Source organism: Anabas testudineus, chromosome 12, assembly GCF_900324465.2.
Source record: "Anabas testudineus chromosome 12, fAnaTes1.2, whole genome shotgun sequence".
NCBI lineage: Eukaryota > Metazoa > Chordata > Actinopteri > Anabantiformes > Anabantidae > Anabas > Anabas testudineus.
The window spans coordinates 9484478-9506608 of NC_046621.1; the positions used below are offsets into that span (position 1 = coordinate 9484478).

The following is a 22131-nucleotide window of genomic DNA, read 5'->3' on the forward strand; positions in this document are numbered from 1 at the left end:
AAGGTATTATAGGTAGCAGCTTGTAAAATCCAAACTTTTAAAATACTTTAAAAAATTAAATATGATTTATTATTTTAAAACATGTGCCGTGACATGAGGTATGAAAGCAAATTTTGAATTCTGGAAAAGTAATTCATAAGGATTGATTATTGAGTGTTTCACACTGATTGTCTGTGGCACAGTTGTGTGCGAACACAAGATGCCAGAGCGGATGACATGCGAGGTGTGAAAGTGACATAGCCCAGTTGCTGCTGCATCTCATTGGGTGCTTTGAGAATTGTACAGTGAAGTCCTGTGCTTTGAACCAAGCACCAAAGCTTTTACATAGTATCAGACTTGTTCACTGCTCATCCTCTTGAGAAAGGCACTCAGATAAAAGCCTCCCAATGTTTATCATCTCATGCTCAACTGAGCAGGTAGCTGCAACACCTCTGTTACCTTCATATATATATATATATATATATATATATATATATATATATATATATATATATATATATATATATATATGTATTATTTTTTATTCTACACTGAAATCTGGCCTCTTATTTTTTTATCACCTTGTTATGTGGGTTCAGAACAGGTCAGACAATGCAGCGAATTATAAAATTGACCTTTTCTACAAAGATTCAGTCTGTGTACCATCTGGCAAGGAGAGTATAAGCCTTTAAACGACCTTTAAAAAAAACCCTATCATCATACACCAGTTTGCAATCAGTTAGCATGACTACAGTAAATCCTGGCATACATCAGTATCACAGAAAGAAGGAAGATAGCTACAGCTCACATTTTCTTGATTTGTTTTCTAGGTCATGTGTAGTTTCTTAGAGTCTTGTTCAATCATTTGTTGGGTCAAACGACATAGTTGTGATGACCAGCTGATTCACTGGGAAGGCATTTTGCATCATGGGTACAAGGCTTAACTGTTTTCTGTATGTAGCTCAGACAAAGGGAGCTTTCAGTAAATGTGTATACTTCATCCGAAAATTAAACCTGAAATGTTTCCAAGGGGAAGTATGTAGAGGAACAACTCAGTGAAATAAATATGCAATTATGTTTTACTGGGCTAATGCAGTGCAGTAGCATAGAAAAATGTATAATGTTAGATTTTTATTTGCCACAACAAGAGAGGTTTACCTCTGGAGTAATCTAGTAGTATACCAATATTAATATTATGACAGCTACATAATGCATTGTATTGTAAAGATTTAAAAATTTGTCAAATCTGGTATTATTTGGTCACAGGACCTGTGTGTGTGTGTGTGTGGGGAGGGAGGGCATCTGTTGTAACACCATGTCTGACTTTTTTTTTTTTTTTTTTTTTTTTTTTTTTTTTTTTTTTTTAGCCTGGAGGAAGTTCAATTAAAAAGAGGAGGATGTGAGAATCACTGATAACACTGTCACCATATGGACAAGGAAGGTGTGGACCAGGAAGAGGCAGCTGTGCTAAATGGTAAATCACAGCACAGTAGGATGATAACACAGGCTTACTATAGCCTTACACTAACACATACTAATCAGACTACAAGAGTAGATGAGTTCTGTTTGTTGCATCTTTTGCCTGAAGGGATCCCACCACATAAATCAAACATCCAATTAGTGTCAAACTGCTCTGTCACCTCTGTCATGCCCTCTGAGGTGTGAAAACACAGATCAGTCCTGCAAAATAGGTTTGAATAGAAAAGCTTGAAGTCTGGATCTGCCCCTAGATACAATGAAATTCTATAAGGTCTGTAAGGTCCACAGCCCATAGACAGACATCTCACTATGTGGGAGTACGAATGTGAGAACATCTATGAGAAAGGTGTGGGTAAAAAAAAAAAAAAAACATATGTCAGGCACTGTCATCACTAAAATGGGTCTATAAAAGGCTTGTTCTAATAAATCAACTTTCAGTCATTATTCACTACTGATGCTCTCAGCAACAGCAGTAGTGAGGCAGAGATCGTTAAAGTAAACTCTGACTCTGGGGCCATCATTAGGAGAAAAGTATTATCTAATGCGACAGAGGATCAACTACTCATTTATATTAAATGCTCCTGCAGACCTGTCTATATGGATTATTAGAGATTTAGTTATAGCTAGTGGCACAGCAATTCACTGGAGCGAGAGATTATCAATAAAGCTACTGTAACAGCTCGGTTGGTAGAGCAGTTGTTTACAAACCTCAGGGTTAGTGGTTCAATTCCCAGATCCTCCTGGGTATTTAAGGTGACTTTAAACAAGACACTGAAACCCCATAGTGATGCTGATATGTACTGTCTGGCAAGTGTCCAACCACAATTTCTCCAAGGGGATCAATAAAGTATGTCATCAGTATTATTATGAACCATAGTGACACAATGAACTTCATCAATGAAGCAACAGAGCTTCCCTGAGATTTTATTCTATCAGTTTATTACTTAATGGCATTTACACTGAGGACCACACACCACATAAAACAAAAAATTGTATACTGTTTCTGTATCAAGCATTAACAAGCCCACATTTTCAGTCTGGTTGTATGTTGAGGGTTTGTAGCTGTCACCCAGACCATGCAGCATGTGTAATGAAACAGTGAGGAGGGGGCAGCACGTCAGAGATTGTTCCAGTAATTAATCAAGACACCAGAAGGTTTTCCACATCTTGGTGTTTCTCTCTCTGCATTTGTTTCACAGCCTCTTTCTCCTTCTGTTCTCTGCTGTTATAGCATTGTTTCATGTAGATTCCTTTGGAGTCGTAGTCAAGTGCATTATAATAAGCTGTGTTTCTAAAGTTTTGGGGACCATATACATAGACGAGGGCGGCAAAACATTAGAAACACCTCTTACAATCATTCAGTCCAGTATGACCACCCACTATGACTTCAATAAGAAACATATATTAGAATCATCACCTTTCTGACAACAAAAACTGAGAAGTTATAACTTTGTAAAAGTAGAATTTATGGCAGAGCTGCTATAGGAGGCTGCATTAGATTGTACAGGTGTACCAGGTAAAGTAGAGTGCAAGTCATATTCAGTAGAGTTTACAGTAATAATGGATGTTGTATATGACAAGGGTTTGGTGGCATGAGAGACAGAAAGAGAAGGAGGAGTGTGAAATAACTTTCCAGTCCACGTCTTTTATAATTTATGCAATTAAGCAATTTTACATACAGGTAGAGTTACGTTACAACTCAGCATTAATCAACACCACTGAGAAAATAGTAGAATAGTGAGTAGTTTTCTGTGCACAATTTCAGTTTGACTTCTTAAAAGATCAACAGCAAATATGTTATCATGATCATCCAATGTTGAAGCACTTTTCTTTCACACTTGTGAACACCAGAGGGCGACATGTTGACTTTTTTATCTTTACAGGAGAAATTGGTCAGAAGAACATTTAATATTTGACACTTCACAAACATCGTCTGGACTAATTTCCCTGGAGTGTGGACACTATATATTTAGAGTAGTTTTTTAAGTTTGCTGTAAATTGGTGGATGATATTAAAGCCTGATTTTTGTTACAAGGCCTTTAGAATCTTTATAATTACTGGTTGGTTGAAACCAATTAAAAATTGTTTTTGATTTTGATTGATATAGAAATGTACTGATATGTGGCTGCAGAACTACAAAAGGTCTGGGCATCTGACATTAAAAGATACTAATCTGTATTTACAAATCCCAGATACTCAATGAAAAGACACAACCTGGCAGTGTATGTTGCCTAATCAAACACATTTGGAGTATTTTAAAAGAGCATCCTGAAAAAATCTCAGCAGATTTGACCAAAAGTGGTTTCTGTCATACATGGTCAGGATAATCAAATTTTACATCAATGTAAGATTGACAAACTTCTTTGTTTAAATTAATTGTCTTGAATCTTTTTGGGCTTCGGCTAAAAACAAATAGAATTGAAGATTTACAGTTAATCACTTAACATTTTAGTGATGTAGACCAGAGATTCTGTGCCATCTGCTCTGCAGGTACAGTAGCTTTAGCCTGCACCTACTTAAAAGCATGTCTTTTGACCAAACCTGGAATTAGAGGACTTGGACAAATTTAATTGTGCATGATTATTGAATACAGATCAGGGATTGGAAGATATTCTTGGCGCCGTAACTAGAAAAGATGCTCTCACATTACATATAAAGTTCTGCTCTATTTTAAATATTTGAATAACAAATTTAGTAAGTGTGCCTCATTGCTCAGGACCTCTAGTATGCATTCCAATACTGTTAGACACGCTGAACTCCTTTGCGACCTTGAACAAGAGCCCAAAGGTTATGCATCCATTTCAAATTAAGGACACATGCATGGCCATTTTTGCATTTGAAGTTTTATCCAACCATACTTGTGTGTATTCATTTCAGCAGCAATGCTGCTATGTATCTGTGTAGTCTCTTCATGGTTTCCTGATTGTGTAGAGGGTCAGACATATCACAGATATAATATCACTTGACTGGTGATAAGAACCATCCATGTACCACAGAAATGCAGTTTATGCAGGTTTAGCACCACCTAGTGGATCCTGACACACAGCACCTCCTGCAGCTTGTTGTAGGTGTAGGTGGTCTGAGGTGGGCCCCTCTAGTTGTAAATAATGTTCTGACACGCTTGTGACCACTACAGTGTCTGTGACCTCTCACCTCTGAAAACTTAGCTTTACCACCTGGGGCTGAACTGTTTCTGATCTTGCAGCACCTCCAGCAGGCTGGTGCACAGATCTCTGCCTGAAGGGAACCTCAAGGTCCGCTTTACCGTGCACACACATACAAATATATATGTGTGTGTGTGTGTGCGCACGCATGGTCCTTTTTTTAGAAAAACAGCTCCATTACAAAGGTATTTGACGTGGAGGTCTTTGGGACAGTGTTACTTTTTTCTTAGCTCCATGTAAATGATACTTTTTTGTCCTGCTTGTTATAGAGTTTGTTTAAATTACAAATACCTCAGTAAAAACACAGTCACATTCAAGGTTGAAGCATATGCAGCTCTGTGTAAATGATGTGCATTATGGTTTCCACTCCTAATTTTTGTACAGTGTAGCTGGTCAGCTGTCTTGCGTTTAATCTCCAGCTTTTGATCTGTTCAATTTTGAGGATGCACAGTGTTCCACACTGTGCAAGTGAAGGCCTGTCCTTGCATCACTGTAAATAGGACTCAACAGTAAAACTGGCTTTAGCTTTTGCTTATTTTGGGCTTAAGCACATCTGGGGTGTGTTATGACTAAGGCACTCTTCTCCGAACAGATCATCACACACACTCTCTCTCTCTTTCTCTCGCATTGTGTGAAAGCAAAACAAAAGTTTCCATTAAAGCCACGAAATGTCTCGATGGCATACATAGAAGTGGGAGATTTAGTGTGTAGCTACTTTGAAAGAGACAAACGGTGACAGACAGTGTATGGTATAAAAACAGGGCCCAGGTGTGGTATTCAGTGAGTGCTCCTCAGGTGTGTCTTTTCAAGTGCTGCACGATGAAGTATGATAGCTCTGTTGATGTGCTTCTTCATCTGCAGCATCATTTGTTCCTCCTACATGGCACCCCACTCAGACCCCCCCAGTCTATTCACTCTCACTGCCTTACCAACTAATGATCCTCAGCATCCACCAGCACAATCATATACACCTCTTTGATCAGCTTGATTGCACTTTAGTGGAGTATAAAAAAAGATACAGTGCCAACAATAGGCCAAAACGTGGCTCACTCCCACTGGCTAGCCTAGTCTCTTTTTCATTATCTGTTCCCTTTTATTCCCTTGTCCACATGCAATGCAGAACAATGCAGCGCAGGCGGACAGGGTGGAGGCTCATGGCAGGACTGGTAACATGATGACACACCAAAGGCCAGGTGAGTAAAAACCCCCTCCACAGTGGGACATGTGTCACAGTCCAACCATGTCTCTAGCCTTTTTTGTGGTCTCCCGTCTCTCTTTGGCTCTCTCACCCTCCGGTCCTAACGATAAAGCTCCCATCTGCTGTGGGGACCCAGGTCTTTCTCTCTCTGAACTGATCCCTCACAGCAGTTTCCCCTTTGTCAGACATGCCGATCACGTTTCACTTTTGACACCTCTCTGTTTTACACTTACGACAGGTACCAACGTTCTTCTGTTCTCAGAAGAAATGTATTAGAAACATGATAGTCATCTCTTTCCAAAGCGTTGCCCTGTGCGCCCTTGTCCTCCTGGTAAAAACAGTATTATTTAAAGAGAGAAAAAGAAAACATTGTAAAGGACTGTGTGAGTGTTTTGATCCTCACTAAGAGTTGGAAAATTGACCCTTCATCTGACCTATAGATTACCACAAAAGATGCAGTACTGAACTTTCAAAACTGAATAATTTCTCACTTAATTTCTATTATTTCTTTAATGCGACATAGTTTACTATGTTGTAACTTCTACTTTGATACACTTGCCCATCCAAAAATTTAACTAAACAAATAGTTAAGAGCCTCTCATTGGATATTTATTGCATGGATGATCATTTTTCGGCTGGAAACAAGTTATTTAGCCCTAATTGATGCAGTGAGTAGCTTCTCATTTCTTAAACAACCATGCCAGAAGACACATCCTGTGGTCACGAAAATCAGTTTCAGAAGGGTCAAATTATTGGCAAGAATCAAGCAAATGATTGATGAAACTACTAAAAGTGGAATCATTCGATGGAAGAAGGTTGTATAGTCTGATGAGTCCAGATTTACCCTGTTGCAGAGTGATGGGTGCATCAGGGTAAGAAGAGAGGTGGGTGAAGTGATGCACCCATTATGCCTAGTGTCTACCGTACAAGCCTGTGGGGGCAGTGCTATGATCTGGGGTTGCTGCAGTTGGTCAGGTCGAGGTTCATCAATGTTATGTTTTAAAGAATGAGGTCAGCTGACTACCGGAATATACTGAATGACCAGGTTATTACATAGTTTTTGTTTTTCTCCCTGATGACACGGGTATATTCCAAGATGACAATACCAGGATTCATTGGGCTCAAATTGTGAAAGAGTGGTTCAGGGAGCATGACACATCATTTTCACACATGGATTGGCCACCAAAGAGTCCAGACCTTAACCCCATTAAGAATCTTTGGGATGTGCTGAAGAAGACTTTGAACACCGGTCCGACTCTCCCATCATCAACACAAGATCTTGGTGAAAAATGAATGCAATTCTGGATGAAAATAAATGCTGAGATATTGCAGACGCTTAGCAAAACAATGCCTGGTGAATGTGTGTCGTAATCAAAGCTAAAGGCGGTCCAACGAAATATTAGTTTAATATGAGTGCACTTTTTTTTTTTTAGATGGGTAGTGTATCTATAAGTATAATTATATGTAACTGTCTGGCTGTGTTGTCTATCAGTTCTCTGGCTACAGCCGTATATCTATCTGTTACATTCATTTAAGAGGCTGTTGTTCATTCATAGTATTTTCAGCTGTTTCAGCGTGTCAGCAGTGCTGCTGGTGATTCTTCTCGCAAACTCACGCATGCCAATTGTTAGTAACATGAACCGACTCAGCATCCTAACCTACAGTGAGCTCGCCTGTCACAGGTCAAAAAGACAGCTGTAGTGTTTCCAGACTCTGGCTCAAACCGGTAAAGTGTCTTGGAATGGGAGTGATGTGTGATATGAGGCCAGGTTATCTTGTTACAGCCACGTTTAAGTTCATGTTGTCATGTGTCTCACAAAGCTCTCAGAGAATTGATCAGTCATCACAGTCCATTGTTTGAATTTGTTGATTGTAAGTGTTTTATGAACTAAAAGACAAACTTATAGACTAGACAAAAGTCAACATCTGACACCTGAACTTTGACCTATGAACTCCACTGTATGTCTCAAGATACTAAAGCTATCAGGTAAACTCTAAACATCTAATGAAAAGAGTTTTCACTGAGCCCTGCCTTGAGACTAACTGCCTTGTTTTCTACAAATTGTAATTGGCCTTGAAACACCTGAGTGATTACTAAATAAACCTGACCTCAATTTTCTGATAATGATGATAACGTCCGTATCTCAGCATCGTTTTTCTGAATTGTCTGATCTTTATCAAAGGTTCACACTCCACACTGGTGTCCATAATTCCTGTAAGATTAGACACACCCACACAAGTTCACCACTGTGGCTGAAATTGATCCATAATTTCCTTTTAGATTTAAGATGAGATATCCACCGAGGTTAAAACACGCTATGTTGATTAATGAGTTCATGTTTGATATTAGACTATAGCTGATTTAATCTATGATCCAAGGATCCACAACCAGTAGTTATTACTGATTTATTTGACCTTGGAAATAAATTATCGCTACACATCTACTTTTCCCATAACCTCTACTCCCAAGACGACTGATTAGATGATCCAGGTGTTATATCCCACTCTCTCTCTGTAAGCTTCATTCAGTTTGTTATTGTAAGCCACTTGTTATGTGTTATCCATGAAACAAAGTTCAAGGTTGCCACCACATTTGACTCGCCTTTCTTTCCATTACAGAACAACAGGCCAGTGTTTGTCTAGTGGCATGGCCGAGTGCTACGTGCTAATACTCTGGTTTGTAAAATCTGGAAGTGGTAATGTAATTTAATCATATTAAAATATGAACCCAGGGAAACATCACATCCTGTTTTGCATCATCGTGAGTCATATCTCTCAGGGATGGAAAAGTTCACCTCCTCTCTGTCCACATCTGTCCTTAATGCATTTAGACCGCCTGGCAGCACCAGGAGTTTATACATTTTAACATGGGTGGCCCCAGTTACAACTTGAACTTCTAACCCTCACAGTGTGAAAAGCATGTTCTGCACAAGGAGGTGTGCATTTGGGTGTAGTCAGCTTCAGTATTGGAGGTTATGGCTTTATGTGTGTAATCTTTATGGGACAGTGCAGGATTCTGTTTTGTCTAAAGTGGCTATGTCAGTCCATTTTAATGGAAAGAGTGTACATTAGTGTCATTACTATACTTTGTATAGCCCAGATTGGGTTAGGGGTATTAGAATATCACAGAAACTCATACATAGAATAAAGACTGTATGCTTAGCGGTTGTTGTGCACAGTTTTATATTCATCTGTATTATATTACATTAAATATAATACACAATTATATAATATGTAACCTGGTTATCAGGGAAGCATCCAGCTATTTGCTGTATAAATAATATAAAAATGGCACCTTTTAAATATTATATATATATTTTTTGTTGAGTTTAGAAACAAAAATGAAACAAAAACAACTTTAATATATGTATGTTTTACATTGGCTGTATTTCTAATATTAAAGGTCTCTCATGCTAATCCTGTTTAAATGTACTATGTGATGTGTTTTATTAGGATCTCGATGAAGGCCTCAAGCTGAAACATGTTGGTTTCACAATGGAGTTCATCCTTTGAGTGTTGAAGTTTGATTTCCCTTCTCCATGTACTTTGGATGTACTGTTAGTTAAGTTTTGCTCTGCCATCTTAAAAAGAAAAACTACCTGCCATTTTTTTTATTTTATTTAGATCAAATGTGCTATGCAAACATAAGTTCATGAAGCGACCTTGGTTTAGTTAACTGCTGGTTCTGCTTGATTCCTGGTCACATATTGAGTCTCTGGACAAGACATTTAACTCAGAACCCCTAGTGCTTCATAGGATCCCAAGGGGATTAATAAAAGTGTAAATTGTTATTGTTCAGCCAGTCAGCTACAGATCCACAATAATGTTAAGACATAAAACTGCTTTAGGGAAAAGAAGAAACATGAACAAAGCTATTTCTGTTTGGTGAACAGTCAGGTGTGTCTAGAGAATAAACCAAAGAGATTTTCCTCTGTCATATTTACAATTTAGGTGATTTTGAAGCTGGTCGTGCTGCTACGATCAACTGTCCAGTGCTCTGAGAGAGATATAATATCCTCTGGGTATTACTATCAGGGACCATGATATGTGTGTGCCTGTGCTTCTGTGTGTCACTTTATGCCTGTGTGAACGTGCACACTTACACTTACACACAGATCCACGTGTATGAGTGTGAATGTGTGTCTCACGGTGTATTTATGTAAGTGGCTGACATAAATACATCAAGGGGAATACACAGCTGCCTGGTGCCACTCTTAGAAGTTAAGATCTGAAATGGGTTTTGTGACTGTTTCTGTTGGGTTACTGCTTTTGAAGGTTTCCTTCAGTGAAATTGGTTCCCGGGGCGAACCTGCGCCAGACTGTCGTCTAGAGCTTTCTACAGTGAATGCTCAGCACTAGAGGAAATATGGACTTAGCACGTCCCACTGCACAGCCACCGGATGGCTGTAGTGAAAAGGACCTGCTCTGATCTCAACACATACCAGGCTGGATTAGAACAGGGAACCAGAGCAGAAACAGGATCCGAGCCTCTCTGCTATCGGTCTGTAACTCGGTGCTTCTTCCTGAAGTCATCCTCAACACTTCCTTCTCCAATTAGTGTGACCTTATTATGTTAGAAACAGGGAAGCTTTGCAAAAGACCTGACTTCATGCACCACACTCTTAGAAGAGGCGCCCAGTAAGCAGACCTGAACGCTTAAAACTCAACCTGTCTCTAAACTGATATAGATGCATACAACAAATTGACAACAGGCAACACTATCGCCCCTCATCTCCAGGGAGCTTTTTGTGTTATCTCAGAGGTTGTGATCAGCATCTCGCCAAACCCTGTTTGTCTAGTAACACAGTAGGAGGAGGCGCTGGCGGACGCTCTTTGAATGCTAAATACCGTAAAGCCAGTATAGGGTCTGACACTGTGCCACCGGAGGGAGTGCTGGTATCCCACATGACCCATCTTTGATGAGGGGCGCCACTGACAGCTGCTGAAAGTCAGGGGTCAAAGCCATGCCAGGTAGATATCAGCGGTCAGGATTACATGCTGTCGAATGCGGGCAGTGAAAGATGATGTAGGGCAGAATTAAAAGAGTCGAGCGGCTCTATCAGAAACAATTGTGCTGTGTCTGTAGCCATAGCGTTGTGTGGGCATAGCGCCCACCACACACAGCACAATACAATACACACATTTCCTATAAAATTCCTTTTTCAATCCACCTTTTGTCATGTAGGCAGCTGAATACAGATGGTCCCCGAAGTTTTCTAAATTGGGACAGTAGCCAGAAAGTCCCAAGTGCATCTCAGCCAGTTTATCTATGTTTCCCACCTGTCCAGCCCTTCACACTGAGGGAAAAATATTCCCTAAACCCTTCATCAGTATTTGTGAATAGTGCAAAAATGCAGGGAGCAGCATTGTAAATGCTTACACATCAATAACTTTCACTCCTCTCTGCTGCACTCAAAGGACCTGGAATTCATCATTTCATCTTGGCTCCATGAATTCACTGGCCCGTGGGGGAGTCTTACTGGATTCCCATTTGCTCTTGTGGTGATAATTCGCCCTTGAATAATAAGCTGTTCACACAACATCCAGCTATAGCAGGCTGTGTATTAACAGGCTACACGGAGTGTTGACCCTAAAAGAAGCTCTTTGGACTTGGATAACTTGTCAAATTAGGTCATATAGTCGAACAACAAATGCAGTTAGTACTGTATGATTAACTACATCCACCATGTGCATGTATAGCAGGAGTACACCACCAAATGAACATAATGTAAATATATACAGTGTCTAGTGAAAAGGGTTTGGAAGGACATGTGGGTTTTAAATGTCTCCCTACACTTCTTTTAGTATCTGTGTCCGAGAGATTTAACCTTCCTTACTTCCTCCCTTCTATTTATAACAGTGTCATAGTCCTGCTGCACTTTGATAGTACCAAGTGATCTCATTTACACACACCAGCGCACACATATACACACACAGTCACACATATTTTTTGCATGCATACACTCTATGTGTGAATGATGCCACAAATGCTAATAAAATCTTTGAGCAATGAGTGAAACAAATGGAAATACTGCACTGAGTGCCACAATGGCTGGGCATTTGGCAACAGGCCATATCTGAATTGTTGCATGTCCTAATGGCTTAGCTGAAAGCTATGTGAATCCCTCAGTATCTGCCTTGACTACCTGCTCTGTCGCTCCGTGTGCCAAGGGTGATCCAGGCCTCTTTGCCTGCTGACAGCTGAGCTCACTCTGACAGACAACCAGCACTCCTGTGCACAGATACAAGCAGAATGCAGAATGAGAGGCCACTGACCTGATCAGCATTAAAGCCCAGAACACTCTGATATGCAGTTTGAGCCGCTGTGCATAGGTTGGACACAATAAAATGTAAACATGGCTCGTGGTTAAATCTCTCGGACACAGAATAAAGAATATGCGTTGTAGAGGTGGTGTAATGGATATTAGATTTTTTTTATTTTTTTTTTTTTTGGCAACCTGCTGTTCTCACGTACATATTATTAATTATTATTCATTAGTTTTAAAACAAAATCTTGTTTTGTCAATTAAAATTCAGTCAAATATCCTTGTACTCGCATTTTATTTATCCATAAAATGTGAGTACAAGTACCTCAAATCATAAGTCAGGTACAGAAACAGAGAAGATTATATGTCTATATATTTATATTCCGTCACTGGCAAATATTAAGATCAAAATGAAATAATCATATCAGCTGTTGCCGCAATAATGTTTTAAATAATTATTTCACTTGTTTGTCTTTGTAAGTTGCTCATTGAGTTATATTTATTGCATCTTCTTTGTTTATTGTGTGAATAATTTTCATCAAAGAGAGTAATGTTAAGTTGGAACAAACCATGTTGAACATGCTGACTTTTATAGCATGTTACAAGCAACGGTGAATCATGGAGTCAAGAGGCAGAAAACACATGAAAATAACCATGAGCAGGTTGCCAGTCATGTCTCATATCACTAAACACAATGATTTAAACAAATCTAGTTATTATTGAAGGGTATGCAGAACACAACGAGACTCAATACCCAAAAGGCTTGCAGAGAAAGTAAAATGATTAAGCACGTGGGACATTTGTTCGCCATTATTTTTATGTTAAACTAAAACAGCTGTGGCGTTCTTAGTTGTTTGTGTGAGTTTTGTTATGTTCATAAAAACTCTGTGGGGAGTCATTGATATTTCCATCTGGGGGCCTGTCATTGCTCCACGGAGGCTTGTCATCAAAAATTGAGGTGCTTATCCCATCAGTGACACAAATAATGAAGGAAGTTCTCTTCTGCGTGAGTGACGAGTCTCTTCCTCACACCCCATGTGGTGGTGATTCGTTCGGCTTACTCATGTTTCTCCTCTAGACAAATTAATATTTATTAAGGACACTCAAGTCTTCATCTCGGGGGACTCATGACACTCCCAGACTATGCAGCACTGTCACATAAAGGCGCTCTCTAAGATGGTTCTATTCTCGGTGACCATTATCTTCACAGCTCAGTCCGTATGAGGCAGAGGGGGGTCACCGAGGAATCCTTTGGTGACACAACCGCTGATTTTCAGAAACAATACAGCCCCTGTCTGTCTGAGCAGACCGCACTCTACACTACACCCCAGTCTGAGATGTTGTTTGCAGTGACTTGTAAAAATAGCTCAGTGTGAAATCTGCTAAAGTCATTAAATCTAATGAAAAATGAGGAAAATCCCTGGATTGCTAGTATGTGGCTAACTACAATATCAAATGACGTTTTGCTTTCTGCAACATGTTAGATACAGTTAAATAGAACAAATATGTGGCTAAATTAGATATTATTTACAACCAGTGTTGGGAAGGCTACTTACTTTAATTTAATGTTTTACACATTACTACATTATCCTGTAAAGAGATAAGTAATGTAACTATTTTAATTACCCAACCAAAGTAATGTAAGTTATTGCATTTGATTACTTTCTCAACAAAATGTTTTAAATTGGGTAATAAAGTTAACCCTAAAAACGCAGAGTAAACAACAGAGTACTCAACACAGACTGATATTGATGAGGTCATAGTGGTGGTGGAGTTGTACCACAGTGCATCATACAGATATTTCTAATGTTTAATTAAATACTAAATATGACGAACCAAAACAAAAACAGCACATCATTTGGAAAGAAAAGAAATGCTGTTACTATAATCATTTTTATGAAGGAAATGTGTGATTGCAATAAACAGTAAGTTAATCTGACATCAGCCATAGCTGAATATAGAAGATCACAACACAACACAACAATCATCAGTAACTATGCATTTCTCAGCTCCATCTGGACTAAAATACTCCTGATGAACTTCATATGCGCACACTGAGCTCTGACAGCACTAGCTCTTCCTTCTGATGACTCAGTCTGTTGATATGATCCACGTTTTATGTCCATTCACATTATGCTCATGCATTTGAGCTTGTTTATATTAGCACCTTTTCCCTCCATTCATTTTATCTTACCTGCTTATTCCTGTATGGGTAATTTGAGCCTGTAGGCTATCCCAGCATGCACTGGCAAGGAAACATCCCAGAGTGCTGTTTTCTGAGCTGTTTAATATTTCTCTTGAACCAAATGAAAAAGCTTGTTTTTTAAATTCATTTTCATGTCTATTGTGGAACAAAGTTGGGCTGGTGTAGCATATGTACATAGCAGACGTGTCCACTTTGATATTGTAACTAGCGTGATGCTTCAGTGATGATGAGGGCAGAGAGAATTATGGCTGCTGATGTGAAGGATCGTTGCAACACCTAAATCATAGGGACTGGGCTCAGTTTCAGACCCGACAGCGCAGCTCATTTACAGTAGCTCATATCTCAATATCAGAAGTAAAAGGGTGGCTTCACCCTTGAAAACTTAACTATGTCAAATGAATTTGTCAAGTGTAAAGAAAATTAACATGAGACCATGTTTGGTTTTAAAGAATAAGGACAATATAGTATAAATCTCTATAATTACAGTGTTTGCTGAAAAGCAGTGCTTTAGACTACACTGCATAAAACACACTGGCAAACATCATTACAGCTTCTTCAGAGCACCACAGGAACTGTGTCCTGAGTAAAAATAATTAAGCTCTGTGGAAGTACACATAAGTCAGGATAGACAAATGAAACATTAGTAGCTGTCACTCCAAGCCATGTGAGAACATGGCAGAAAGGAATCTATACAATGAGCACTTGGCTGAGTAATGATGTAGATACTTTAAGAATGGGCAGGGCGTGCAGAAAGAAAGAAAACAAGTATTGACAAGACGTTTCTGCCCATGAGCAAACAAATATGAGCCTTAATCCCCATGAATAACAGATATTTCAGCATGGATTCAAAGTGTCAGTGCAGGGATTCCAGTTGTTTTATTGAACAGCCATCTTCAGCAGCATTTAACGTGTTCGATTAAAACCAGAATGCCTCTTGGAAAAGCAAGTGTTTAGTTGTTGGAAGGAGCCGCTGCGTTCTGGCAATAAACTCCAATTACTTTAATTCTTAAAAGCCATGAGCAACTTGTGGTATTCAGTTGAGCAGAAGATGAAAAGCGACTGATGATTGTAAAGCATGGAGGGTGATGGAAAGGCTTTTCTCGGGTGCCACATCTGAGCTGTTCACAGTCCTGGTTTTGTGGTGTGTGCGGTGTTGCCCTGGGCTCACCTTGACAAGAATATGCTTATTTAATGAGCAGATGCTCCAATTACATTTGGAGGTAATATGATTCCTTTGGAGTGGAAGAAATGACAAATTCCCTGCATGTAGGTTAATACAACAAGTGTCCACAGTGACCCAAATGCTCGCCTTGCCTATTTACAAATATGTTCTAGTAAATAGCAAGTGAAGTGGGACTCTTAAATTTGAGATGTGTGTAGCCATCAAACGGAATTTGACACCGATGCGCACAGAGTGCGGAGATCAGCTTAGAAACATGCATCGCAACAGAACGTCTCCAAATCGCATTCCGCATACTGAAATCTAATCCGAGGACATCAGGACGTGTGACATAATCTCCAAGACATCTGAAAACTGCTCTCCTCTCCAAACGGGGCTCCAGGGGTGGCTTGGAGAGATTTGCGGAGCTCTGTTATTCACTGTTTGCTCTTGCAGGGATCTATAAAAGAGGGGCGGACACCAACTGCCCCCAAACGTCAGAGCGCACTTAACTATAAATCTTTCCAAACTGCCTTCTGCGCCCGGTGGCGCGGTGTTATGCGCAGACATCTGTCCTGCTTCAGTGAGGACAATGCGTGTGGAAGCCTTTCGAGCTACATAGAGACTGTCTGACTTGCAGAAAATGGAGAATAAATGCCCCCATCTGCGTTGTTTACCCTGTCAGTGTAATGCAAAATGCCGACGATTATGATTTTTTAACGCATTTGTGGATATAACGGCATTTTTTTTTTTTTTTTTTTTTATCAAGAGGGAGACAAGAGCTGCTGACACTGTGGGAACCAGATATCGTGCACCTTTTGTGCCTCGCTTATGCGCTGGACACTGATGTCTTCATTGGATTTCTTTCAGTTGGAGATGGTGGATCTCTCTCGGATTTCCAACGTGGAAACGTAGCATCCAATTAATCAGCGACTGCAACTGAACCCCGTAAGGCGCAGCGGCATTTGGTCTCTCTTCAACACCTTTGGACTCCGAAGTGTGGAGAGACGCGTGGTTTGGTTGGTGCGCTGGGTCGGAGCATGAAAAACACACCTGTGTTGTTGTGTATTTTAGCTTTTTTCCCCCCCCTCCGGTTTGGACACACACTGAATTTTCTAACTTATAACACGTTTGGATTGTGGTTTTTAAAACGATTCATGCAGTTGATTCTACTTGGGACACTAAATGAGTCGCGTTTTCTGTTTGGATTTGAACGCCAACAGCCAAGCGAGTTTCAGGTCTGCATGGGCCATATTTAAGGTAAGTGAAGCAACACATTTATCATTTCAGATTAAAGAACAAACTATTCTCATATCTCCAGATTATGCGTGTCAGAAGCTCATAAAAGCTCCACTTATTTTATAAAGTCCAAATTGAAGAGGCAACTTGTGCCTGAGCAGCAAAGACAGTTGTTGACTGTTGTTGGGACTTTTGCATAGCACGTTTAAGCCTGGTATTTATCCATGTATAGCTGTTTAGGTTTACTGCAGACTCAACATGCCATTAGACAGAGTCACGTAAGCTTTGGGGATCGCCATCTGGCCAACTCACACCATTATTTAGGCTATCGTTGCCAAAACGCTTTGGTGCGTGCTTCAGCCAACGCATTTTTGTGCGAGGCGCACCCTGTGTGCCTCATTACAAGAAGCAAGAGCTGACCTGATATCACAACAACATTAGTATATCATCTTATAATCCTAAGAGGTTTGATGATCAGCTGTGAATAAATAAGTGGCAAGCTGGCAGTGCGTCCATTTCTACAACAATGGAGGAGTTTTACGCACGGATTTGCGCATGATTCTTTTACAGTATTTAATGCTTTGTGGACTTTCTGCTGGTAATTATCATGACTACTTCATTCAGAATTATGTGATAGGTTTACTACGATATTAATATTTACAGCAAATCCCACCATGAGACAGAGACACAAGTGGGGATCAAAGCCTCTTCACTTGATGACACAAAGTTATTAATACAGAATGAGTCAGGGCAGCTTGGCCACAACACTACATACACATTGCTGAGTTCCTGAGCATCCTGATTGTTCATAGTTTAGATTTGTATTTAGTTTATTTCTAATTATTTTCTTGTGCAGTCTCCCTTTTTCACTTAAAATACTGTTATTTTTTGCAGCTTTCTTCATAGGAACTGAGTCTAAGATGAAGTTATGGGATGTTTTGGCCACGTGTTTGTTGCTCCTGAGCTCTGTTGCGACACGGCCTCTCTACCAAAACACTCAGCCAGCCAAAAGGACTTATTTCCCCAGCAGCTACAGTGATCCCGCGTCCCTATCTGTGGAGGACAAAGAGCCAACGTTCCAGCGTGAAAATCACAACCTGCAGGAGATCTCGATGGAGGATCAATGTAAGGCACACATCCATGTTTTGACACAAGCTTTGATTGTGTGCAGAACAAATCTGTGGTGTTATCCTTCAAACAACACGCAACTAACCATTCAAACATAAAGATATATATGTCGTAAGTTACATTTTGCACAGTGACAAACTAGACACGAATGTGAGCACACAGCTTATTCGCAGGCCAACAGCACAGTAAAGTGATAGCCAGTGGGCTGAGCCTCTGGCAAAGAGTCCTACATTGATAAGGCTCACAGACAGACAGCCTATCAGATGGAAGATCTCAATCTGTGTTTTATTGCTGTTGTGTGTTACATCATACTAATGTCAAAACAAGTCAGCAGCATGAATGAGAGTATAAACAGCTTCCATCCCAAACAGAAGCCGCTCTCGCCGTCGCCCAGTCTTCCTTAATTTATGTTCACCTTTGTGACTTAGAGACCCGTGACCTTCACCCATCTGCCAAAAGTCAGAAATCACAGCTTCACTGTTTTGGAACCAGGTCACTGGAATTTTCAGAGCAGGGGCTGGACAACACTGGAAAGTTTTAAGTATGGAGGAAGAGCAGTGTGTTTATGTTGGTTTGAACGGGGACAGTGGGCATGAATTTATTTTGTTTGGACCAATCTGACACTGTGTCGTCTTCACACAGAAGTAAATGCGGTCAAGATAGCGAATGGAACATTTGGAGAATGTTTGTCCTGCCACCTCATATTCTGTTTGGACCACAGTGACTTCACCGATCTGCTGTGTAACCCTAAACCATTAACTGTGCACTAATAGTGTAAATAACACTGTAGCTTTAAGCAGCTAAAGTCGTAGAACAAGGGGCTTGAAAATCTGCAACAACACTTGCACTAGTATATCATAATATTCAGCATCTACAATGCTGTGTGTTGTATCTAATGGTTTTTATTTTGAGATTCCACTGATGTGCTGGTAAATATTACATATAAGAAAATCATCACCGCACTTTATTACTGACTCTGCAAAACCTATGACACAGTTTGCACGGTGAATCACTCCGTCAGCAGGTGTATACTGTAGTTACTCTGCACGTTGGCTGACATACAGTGAGAGGTGTCTAAGTCAAAGGGCAGGTGTGTCTAAACACATTAGCTCACCTGATATGGGAGTAGAGGCCCAATTACCTGTGGAGCGAAGGCCAATCAGACGAACAGGTGAGAAAGGAGAGACAGGTGAATGTAATAGAGAGGCTGGGTCAACAACGCCCCCCCGCCAGACATCATACCCTGCCACCCTGACTTTCTGAGACGTATATAACAAGACAACACACATCTATAAATGTTAAATGATCTGAACTCACGTAGCGCTTTTCTACTTTATCAGCACTAAAGGTGCTTTACACTGCTCCTCATTCACACCCATGGCCTAACCCACTGGGGGCAACTTGGGGTTCCCGGGCACTTTGCCAGAAGAACAGGTGAAACAACAGCCTCTGTTCTTCTTACCAAAGTACACTTGCACATGTGACAAGAATCCAACCACTGACCCCATGATTGGTAGACAACTGCCCCCAAGTATTCACAGCACACACACACATGCACAGACCCGGACTCACCTGTAAGGAAATCCGAGTTGTACTAATTGATTCATTTCAGAACAATATGTCTTTGTGATACCTAGTTCACAGTTGCCAGAACTGCAGTTTTTGGGAACAGGAGACACGTTACTAATAGAATCAACATGTTACAAAGGAGGATCCAAGACTTTCAGTGAGTCCTCATCGCTCCTCGCAGCAGATGGCGGAGAGCTGTGCTGGTGCATGTTTTGCATTTCGAACAGACTACAATCTGCTCCATCTAAATGACTCAAAGCATATGATTTCCTTTTATTTGGCCTTTGAAGTCTGAGCATTCTTCAGTTAGATCCAAGGTTTAACATACTGCGTCTCAGTTTGTGATGTAATCGGTCTAAAGATGCTGTATCAGTACAGACAGTTGCTGTGTGAAAATCCAGAAAACCTTTAATTCATGACTGTCTGGCCACATTATTCACACAGAACTACTACTATATATTATATATTTCTTTTCATTCTGACTAAAACAAATCTCAAACTGAAATGGACAACACCCTCTGACCTTCAGCCTCCAACTCATCAACCACCAGATTTCTCAGAGGGAGTTAGAGCATGGCACCTGCACGTCCATATGAACAACTCTGGACTCGATTTTGCATTCCTCTGCCAGACACTCTATAAATCAGCACGCACCATTTCTGATCTGCAGATTTCTGGGTATTTATAGTATTTATACATTGTCTACTTTGGTCTTTTTGTACATATTTGTGGATATTTTATTATGCGTATGCTGGCTGGCTATAAGCATGTTCAAGTCAACAACAGTGTGCATCATTGTCTTCTGCACAAACTGTACCTCAGAGTTGATGATTTGTTGAACTAAACTGGCAGATAAGAATATAACCGGTAAATTACGCATGTTACACATCCCATTTGTTGTCAGTGAGTTAATTACTGATCTTTAGAGGTGTTGTTGTGTTGATTTTTGTTATCGTTAGACAGAGCCAGGCTAGAGGTTTCCTTCTTTTCCCAGTCTTTGTGATAAACTAAGCTGCTGGCTGCTGTTGTGTATCTAATAGAAGTGAAGCTGTTCTCATTTAACATTTAACCAAAAATCTAAATGCTACTTCAAATATTACTATTTCTATAAATATGCAACAAAGATCATTTCCCCTTTATTACTGTTATAATGTTTGACTTATTTCCCCTACAAATATATTTAGATTTATCAACATATACAGCATTTGAAAGCAGGAAATAATTAATTACAGTGAAAAGGATTGTTGGGGTGACGTTTCAGGAAGCTATTATTTAGTGTCCATGTCAGTGATACAATTATTATGTTACTACCCTTTTTATAAGTGAATCTGTTTCCTGTCTTCCAGATGACATTGCAGGTCCCTATCCAGAGCAGTTTGATGATGTAATGGATTTTATCAAGGCCACAATTGGCAGACTCCGGAGGTCGTCAGAGCCTAGTGGGAGCTCCAGGGGACGAAGGGAGGAGAGACAGAGGGGAGCAGCAAACACGGGAGGCACGAGAAGTGAGGGGAAAGGACATGGTGACAGGAGGCGGGGTCGGGGACGAGGGGGAAGTCGAGGCGGTAAAGGAAACCGAGGCGAGAAGAAGAGGGAGGGGATATCTGTGCAGAGTCGGGGCTGCTTGCTAAAGGAGGTCCATCTCAATGTGACGGACTTGGGGCTGGGATATCAGACTAAAGAGGAGCTGATCTTCCGATACTGCAGCGGCCCCTGTGTGGAGGCAGAGACCAACTACGACAAGATCCTGAACAACCTCACACACAACAAGAAGCTGGATAAGGACACGCCCTCTCGCACCTGCTGTCGACCAATCGCTTTTGATGACGACTTATCTTTCCTGGACGACAATGTGGTTTATCACACGCTGAAGAAGCATTCTGCTAGGAAGTGTGGCTGTGTCTGAGGGAGTCACAGTGACACCTGTGACCAGCATCAGTGAACTAAGGATCACCTTTACAGCTGGTGCTGCAAAGAGATCAATTGCTCTTGGAATATTATGAGGTCAAGGAGGGAGTGAATCATCTCTCATTTGTGTCAGTAGTCATTAAAGGAGACACAGGTGAGTATATGGAGGCTACTTCTGTTGGAACGACTGTCAATAAAAGCAAAATAGACACGGAGACAGAGACAGTTCCTGCTCAGTCACATGCAGAACTGTATCAGGTGAGCACTGCTCTGCAGAAGAATCAGTACTGTTACACTTTACTACCAGATCTGCAAACTGTGCTGTCTGAAAAGGTGAGAGTGAAGAAAAGCGGCTACATTGGCTGGTGTTTTTTCTGGAAGAATACATTTTCCCAGGATCATCACTTTTTCCATAGCTGGCTCCAAAGACTCCAGACAAACGTGGAGCTTCGAGGAGTATACTCAGCTGCAGTCTAAATCACTTCCACTGCAGTGTCTGGAAGTTGACATTTACATTCAGAGCCAAGGGATGAGAACTACCACACCGGGATTCAACAGAGACTTTCTGGTGCAACACATCTACATAAAATCCAATCGTGTATATATATATATATATATATATATATATATATATATATATATATATATATATATATATATATATATATATATATATATATATATATATGTACATACATACATACATGTGTGTGAGAAGTATATTTATTAACATGGAATTAACTTATTTCTATTTATTTCAATCCATTTTATGAAAGAAACTGTCAATTTTCTTATTTATTTAAAAGCTTTGTTTGTCCTGGTTGGTGCCAAAGTGG

The 22131-nt window shown here is 40.3% G+C and overlaps 1 protein-coding gene across 4 annotated transcripts in view; it reads left to right on the plus strand.

Annotated features, from left to right (window-relative positions):
• Nucleotides 1-21887, plus strand: part of gdnfa (glial cell derived neurotrophic factor a) — a 30635-nt gene extending 8748 nt beyond the window's left edge. Inside the window, exons 3-6 of one of the 4 annotated variants that reach the window (XM_026356242.1) lie at nt 1347-1453; nt 5743-5815; nt 17585-17815; nt 20734-21887. In XM_026356242.1, the coding sequence (XP_026212027.1) occupies nt 1451-1453; nt 5743-5815; nt 17585-17815; nt 20734-21293 (867 nt within the window). In that variant the 5' untranslated portion in view covers nt 1347-1450 and the 3' untranslated portion in view covers nt 21294-21887. Of the gene's footprint in view, nt 1-1346; nt 1454-5742; nt 5816-12339; nt 17816-20733 lie in introns of those variants that run through there. The other 3 variants (XM_026356243.1, XM_026356244.1, XM_026356245.1) reach the window with 3 other exon arrangements.
• Nucleotides 21888-22131: the final 244 nt, after the last annotated feature.